This window comes from Cebus imitator, unplaced genomic scaffold (assembly GCF_001604975.1).
Source record: "Cebus imitator isolate Cc_AM_T3 unplaced genomic scaffold, Cebus_imitator-1.0 Scaffold55, whole genome shotgun sequence".
Lineage (NCBI taxonomy): Eukaryota > Metazoa > Chordata > Mammalia > Primates > Cebidae > Cebus > Cebus imitator.
Window position 1 is genome coordinate 2,012,141 of NW_016107370.1, and position 7,592 is coordinate 2,019,732.

Genomic DNA, 7,592 nt, shown 5'->3' on the forward strand with positions numbered 1-7,592 from the left:
CCAGGATGGTCTCGATCTCTTGACCTCGTGATCCACCCGCCTCGGCCTCCCAAAGTGCTGGGATTACAGGCTTGAGCCACCGCGCCCGGCCCAAATTATATAGGTCTTACATTTTCTCGATGTTTGTTCACTTGGACTCAGGGTTTCCTAGTTATTGTAAATGCAGTTACCACCATGCTCTTTCTTGGAAACCGTCATTATGTTAGTGTGAAGTGTGTAGGGGTTTTATCTCATCGTGAGGAAATACCAGTTACTGATGGAACTATTTTCTGCTCATTTAACAGAACATCTGCTCAAATTCATGACCATGGGGGATATGAAGACCCCAGACTTTGATGACCTCCTGGCAGCATTTGACATCCCGGATATGGTCGATCCTAAAGCAGCTATTGAGTCTGGACACGATGACCACGAAAGCCACATGAAGCAGAACGCTCACGGAGAGGACGACTCCCACGCGCCGTCGTCTTCTGATGTGGGCGTCAGTGTTATCGTCAAGAACGTTCGGAACATCGACTCCTCCGAGGGCGGGGAGAAGGACGGCCACAATCCCACCGGCAATGGCCTGCATAATGGGTTTCTCACAGGGTCCTCCCTCGACAGTTACAGTAAAGATGGAGCTAAGACCTTGAAAGGAGATGTGCCTGCCTCTGAGGTGACTCTGAAAGACTCGACGTTCAGCCAGTTTAGCCCGATCTCCAGCGCTGAAGAGTTTGATGACGATGAGAAGATCGAGGTGGACGACCCCCCTGACAAGGAGGACGTGCGGTCAAGCTTCAGATCGAACGTGTTGACGGGGTCGGCTCCCCAGCAGGACTTCGATAAGCTGAAGGCACTTGGCGGGGAGAACTCCAGCAAGACTGGACTCTCTACGTCAGGCAGTGTGGAGAAAAACAAAGTTGTTAAGAGAGAAGCAGAAGCCAGTTCTATAAACCTGAGTGTTTATGAACCTTTTAAAGTTCGAAAAGCAGAGGATAAATTGAAGGAGAACTCTGACAAGGTGCCGGAAAACAGAGTCCTGGATGGGAAGCCGAGCTCTGAGAAGAACGACACCGGCCTGCCCGGCATCGCGCCGTCTAAGACAAAGTCGTCCTCCAAGCTCTCGTCCTGCATCGCTGCCATCGCGGCTCTCAGCGCTAAAAAGGCGGCTTCAGACTCCTGCAAAGAACCAGTGGCCAATTCAAGGGAGTCCTCCCCATTACCAAAAGAAGTGAACGACAGTCCGAGGGCCGCCGACAAGTCTCCTGAATCCCAGAATCTCATCGACGGGACCAAAAAACCATCCCTAAAGCAACCCGATAGTCCCAGAAGCATCTCAAGTGAGAACAGCAGCAAGGGGTCCCCGTCCTCTCCTGCAGGGTCCACACCAGCAATCCCCAAAGTCCGCATAAAAACCATTAAGACGTCTTCTGGGGAGATCAAGAGAACAGTGACCAGGGTATTGCCAGAAGTGGATCTTGACTCTGGGAAGAAGCCTTCTGAGCAGACGGCATCCGTGATGGCCTCTGTGACATCCCTTCTGTCGTCTCCAGCATCAGCCGCCGTCCTTTCCTCTCCCCCCAGGGCGCCTCTCCAGTCGGCAGTCGTGACCAATGCAGTTTCCCCTGCGGAGCTCGCCCCTAAACAGGTCACGATCAAGCCTGTGGCCACTGCTTTCCTCCCGGTGTCTGCTGTGAAGACAGCAGGATCCCAAGTCATTAATTTAAAGCTTGCTAACAATACCACGGTGAAAGCCACGGTCATATCTGCTGCCTCTGTCCAGAGTGCCAGCAGCGCCATCATTAAAGCCGCCAACGCCATCCAGCAGCAAACTGTCGTGGTGCCGGCATCTAGCCTGGCCAACGCCAAACTCGTGCCAAAGACTGTGCACCTTGCCAACCTTAACCTTCTGCCTCAGGGTGCCCAGGCCACCTCTGAACTCCGCCAAGTGCTAACCAAACCTCAGCAACAAATAAAGCAGGCAATAATCAATGCAGCAGCCTCGCAACCCCCCAAAAAGGTGTCTCGAGTGCAGGTGGTGTCGTCCTTGCAGAGTTCTGTGGTGGAAGCTTTCAACAAGGTGCTGAGCAGTGTCAATCCAGTCCCTGTTTACATCCCAAACCTCAGTCCTCCCGCCAATGCAGGGATCACGTTACCGACGCGTGGGTACAAGTGCTTGGAGTGTGGCGACTCCTTTGCACTTGAAAAGAGTCTGACCCAGCACTACGACAGACGGAGCGTGCGCATCGAAGTAACGTGCAACCATTGTACAAAGAACCTCGTTTTTTACAACAAATGCAGCCTCCTTTCCCATGCCCGTGGGCATAAGGAGAAAGGGGTGGTAATGCAATGCTCCCACTTAATTTTAAAGCCAGTCCCAGCAGATCAAATGATAGTTTCTCCGTCAAGCAATACGTCCACTTCATCTTCTACTCTTCAAAGCCCTGTGGGAGCTGGTACACACACTGTCACAAAAATTCAGTCTGGCATAACTGGGACGGTCATATCGGCTCCGTCAAGCACTCCCATCACCCCAGCCATGCCCCTAGACGAAGACCCCTCCAAACTGTGTAGACATAGTCTAAAATGTTTGGAGTGTAACGAAGTCTTCCAGGACGAGACGTCGCTGGCTACACATTTCCAGCAGGCTGCAGATACGAGTGGACAAGTAGAGTATCATTTAAATTTTGGTGTTTCAGTGATGAGTCTGTAGGCGTGAGTGCTTGATAAGATGCCCTTGATTTTAGGGTGGGAACGCAGTGAAATGGACGTGTGTGCGTGTGTGTGCGCGCGCGCCCGTGTGCATGCCTGTGCAGCCAAGCACATGATTCAGTAAGGATTGTTTTCGTAGAATAGAAACAATTAGCTGGGGACACGGTAGTGGTGGTGGTGGTGGCGGCGGCGGTGGTGGCGGCGGCGGCGGCAGCGGTGGTGGCGGCAGTGGCGGTGGCGGCGGCAATGGCATGTGCCTGTTTTCCCAGCTATAGTTAGGATGGTGAGGTGGGAAGATTGCTTGAGCCCAGGAGTTTGAAGCTGCAGTGAGCTGTGATTGAGCCACTGCACTGTAGCCTGGCATTGGAGCGAGATCATATCTCCTAAAAAAAGAATAGAAACAATGTTGAAACATGAATCTTATTTTAATAAAATATGTTTTTAGCGGGGAAAATAATATATGTGTACCAGTTGAGTTGTGGAACTTTACCTTTTGGTAATCGTTTGGTCATTGGAATGTATATTGAAAGCCTGAGATTGAGCCGATTGTAGTATCATCCCATTGTATGAACTGTTCAAATCAGGCTTTGTCATCAGAGTTCCTGACTTATTGGCAATTTTGATATTTAGAAAAATATTTACTGTTATTTATCTGCTGGCAGCTCTACTGAGCTTCTTGTTTATAATGCTGATCTGTCTTTTACAGTGAAATCTGTTTTCACTACCCATTTCTGTGGCATGTCTACTTACTTAAGATGGTGGTCCAGATGTACGTTCAGTAACACCCTTCACTGCAGTGAATTTAAGCCACAAACGGCAAACCCACCTCCGCTTAGCTAGAACACCTTTGTATATGTTTGCAGTTGTTGCAGTGAAGTGCAGGTCAGTGTCAGTGAGCCACATTTCACAGTGGGCGTCAATCAGCCTTTCATCTCCATCATTTGCTACTTCATGAGGCAACTTTTAGCTAATAGATAAATGTATTTATCATAAATATATGATACTATTGTTTGGAAGTAATTGGACATGTTGAATGAAATAAATTCCGGTTAGACCATGTGACGTATTGTCCAAACCAGAAAACGTGTGAAATTTGGCTGGGCCCAGTGGCTCACACCTGTAATCCCAGCACTTTGGGAGACGAGACAGGTGCATTGTCTGAGGTCAGGAATTCGAGACCAGCCTGGGCAACATGGCGAAACCCAGTCTCTACCAAAAATACAAAGCATTAGCCAGGCTTGGTGGCACATGCCTGTCATCCCAGCTACTTGGGAGACTGAGTTGGGAAGATCGCTTGAGCCTGGGGGGTGGAGGTTACAACAAGCTGAGATCACGCTACTGCACTCCAGCCTCAGGTGACAGAGCAAGACACTGTCTGCCGCCCGCCCCCCCAACCAAAAAAAATTGTGAAATTCCAGGGGAGCACTAGTTTGAGCTAATACACTATGCCCCTCAAACATCTTTTCATAGAGATGTAGCAGGAAACTGGGCTTTCCTTTTTCGTCCTCTAATATTTTATTAATTAGGATGTTTATGCTACAATTTAGAAGTTTGGTACTATCTTGGTGATTAATTCCTCAAGGGTAATTACTGGGTTAAGTTCTTTGTACCATTTTGAGTTTGGGGAACAAAAGATCAAGAATACCCCGGTATTTTTTTCTCTGGTTTTTCAGTTTAGTGGAAATGGAAGCAGTAAAAAGTTTTGACAGCATTCTTGCAAGTTTGAATGTTAAATGTTTCATTGGCTCTGGCAGTAAAATGCTCAAGAAAACAGGAAAGCAGAGACTTAGTTCAAGAACGCCGTGATGGCGCCGGCTTTTAACCTATTCCAGTGGTGATGTCTGGGTCCTGTCTACGTGGATGTCCTCCCATCTTGACACCACTTCATCCAAAGGATAATCTTTCTTTTCAGCCTAACAGGATGCAAGTAAGAAAGGGGAAAAAGCCGAAAGCCCTTTCTTCAGTGCTGTTGTCCTTTTGTCCCGTGTCTGCTGGTGGACTGTGTAGAGTGGTCAGCTGTGTCGTGGCTTAGGAGGGTTCTCACTACGAGCTGAGTGCTCTGTATCTGGCCTTTAGAGCTACCCTCAGATGTGTCTGTCTGAGTCCTCCTTTTCTGAGAGCAAGGAAGGGCTTGGCCAGATGGGTAAGAATTTTCGTCTTCCCTGCATTTCCCTAGTTTTTATTTTATTTTTATTTTTGTGAGACGGAGTTTCACTCTTGTCGCCCAGGCTGGAGTGTAGTGGCGCAATCTCGGCTCACTGCAACCTCTGCTTTCTGCAACCTCTGTCTCCCAGGTTCAAGCGATTCTCCTGCCTTAGCCTCCTGAGTAGCTGGGATTACAGGCGCCCACTACCATGCCCAGCTAATTTTCGGTATTGTTAGTAGAAACGGGGTTTTACCATGTTGGCCAGGCTGGTCTTAAACTCCTGACCTCAGGTGATCTACCCACCTCAGCCTCCCATAGTGCTGGGATTACAGGTGTGAGCCACTGCGCCTGGCTCTTTCTTTCTTTCTCTTTCTTTCTTTTCTTTTCTTTTCTCTTTTCTTTCTCTCTCTCTCTCTTTCTTTCTTTCTTTCTTCTTCTTATTATTATTATTTTAAATTGCATTTTAGGTTTTGGGGTACATGTGAAGAACATGCAAGACTGTTGCATAGGTACACACATGGCAGCGTGGTTTGCTGCCTTCCTCCCCATCACCTATATCCGGCATTTCTCCCCATGCTATCTCTCCCCAACTCCCCACCCCTCACTGTCCCTCCCCTATTTCCCCCGACAGAGCCCAGTGTGTGATGCTCCCCTCCCTGTGTCCATGTGTTCTCATTGTTCAACACCCATCTATGAGTGAGGACATGCGGTGTTTGATTTTCTGTTCTTGTGTCAGTTTGCTGAGAATGATGGTTTCCAGGTTCATCCATGTCCCTACAAAGGACATGAACTCCTCATTTTTGATGGCTGCATAGTATTCCAGGGTGTATATGTGCCACATTTTCCCTATCCAGTCTATCATCGATGGGCATTTGGGTTGGTTCCAGGTCTTTGCTATTGTAAACAGTGCTGCAATGAACATTCGTGTGCACGTGTCCTTATAGTAGAACGATTTATAATCCTTTGGATATATACCCAGTAATGGGATTGCTGGGTCAAATGGAATTTCTGTTTCTAGGTCCTTGAGGAATGGCCACACTGACTTCCACAATGGTTGAACTAATTTACACTCCCACCAACAGTGTAAAAGTGTTCCTGTTTCCCCACATCCTCTCCAGCATCCGTTGTCTCCAGATTTTTTTAATGATCGCCATTCTAACTGGCGTGAGATGGTATCTCAATGTGGTTTTGATTTGCGTTTCTCTAATGACCAGTGATGATGAGCATTTTTTCATATGTTTGTTGGCCTCATGTATGTCTTCTTTTCTAAAGTGTCTGTTCATATCCTTCGCCCACTTTTGAATGGGCTTGTTTGTTTTTTTCTTGTAAATCTGTTTCAGTTCTTTGTGGATTCTGGATATCAGCCCTTTGTCAGATGGGTAGATTGCAAAAATTTTTTGCCATTCTGTTGGTTGCCGATTCACTCTAATGACTGTTTCTTTTGCTGTGCAGAAGCTGTGGAGTTTGGTTAGGTCCCATTTGTCTATTTTGGCTTTTGTTGCCAATGCTTTTGGTGTTTTGGTAATGAAGTCCTTGCCTATGCCTATGTCCTGAATGATTTTGCCTAGGCTTTCTTCTAGGGTTTTTAATGGTGTTAGGTCTTATGTTTAAGTTTTTAATCCATGTGGAGTTAATTTTAGTGTAAGGTGTCAGGAAGGGGCCCAGTTTCTGCTTTCTGCACACTGCTAGCCAGTTTTCCCAACACCATTTATTAAACAGGGACTCCTTTCCCCATTGCTTGTTTTTGTCAGGTTTGTCAAAGATCGGATGGTTGTAGATGTTTGGCATTGCCTCTGAGACCTCTGTTCTGTTCCACTGGTCTACATCTCTGTTTTGGTACCAGTACCATGCTGTTTTGATTACTGTAGCCGTGTATAGTTTGAAGTCTGGTAGTGTGATGCCTCTCGCTTTGTTCTTTTTGCTTAGAATTGACTGGCTATGCAGGCTCTCTTTTGGTTCCATATGAAGTTTAAGGTGTTTTTTTCCAGTTCTGTGAAGAAGGTCATTGGTAGCTTAATGGGGATAGTGTTGAGTCTGTAAATTACTGTGGGCAGTATGGCCATTTTCACGATACTGATTCTTCCTAACCATGAACATGGAATGTTTCTCCATCTGTTTGTGTCCTCTCTTATTTTGTTGAGCAGTGGCTTGTAGTTCTCCTTGAAGAGGTCCTTTACGTTCCTTGTTAGTTGTATTCCTAGGTATTTTATTCTTTGTAGCAATTGTGAATAGCAGTTCATTCCTGATTTGGCTCACTTTAAGTTTGTTATTGGTGTATAGGAATGCTTGTGATTTTTGCACATTGATTTTGTATCCTGAGACTTTGCTGAACTTGCTTATAAGTTTCAGGAGGTTTGGGGCTGAGACGATGGGGTCTTCTAGATATGCAATCATGTCGTCTGCAAATAGAGACAATTTGACTTCCTCCTTTCCTATTTGAATACCCTTTATTCCTTTTCTTGCCTGATTGCTCTGGCTAGAACTTCCAGTACTATATTGAATAGGAGTGGTGAGAGCGGGCATCCTTGTCTGGTGCCACATTTCAAGGTGAATGCTTCCAGTTTTTGCCTATTCAGTATGATATTGGCTGTTGGTTTATCATAAATAGCTTTTATTATTTTGAGATATGTTGCATCAATACCTAGCTTATTGAGGGTTTTTAGCATAAAGCGCTGTTGAATTTTGTCAAAGGCCTTCTCTGCATCAATTGAGATAATCATGTGGTTTTTGTCTTTGGTTCTGTTTATGTGGTGAA

General features: G+C 46.5%; 1 protein-coding gene across 29 annotated transcripts in view; it reads left to right on the top strand.

The window, feature by feature from the left end:
- ZNF532 (zinc finger protein 532) overlaps positions 1-7,592 on the top strand; it is a 137,797-nt gene that overhangs the window by 61,054 nt on the left and 69,151 nt on the right. For all 29 annotated transcript variants that reach the window (XM_037738601.1, XM_037738607.1, XM_037738603.1 and 26 more), the window contains one exon: positions 285-2,647. In XM_037738601.1, coding sequence (XP_037594529.1) covers positions 302-2,647 — 2,346 coding nt within the window. In that variant the 5' untranslated portion in view covers positions 285-301. The remainder of the gene's footprint in view (positions 1-284; positions 2,648-7,592) is intronic.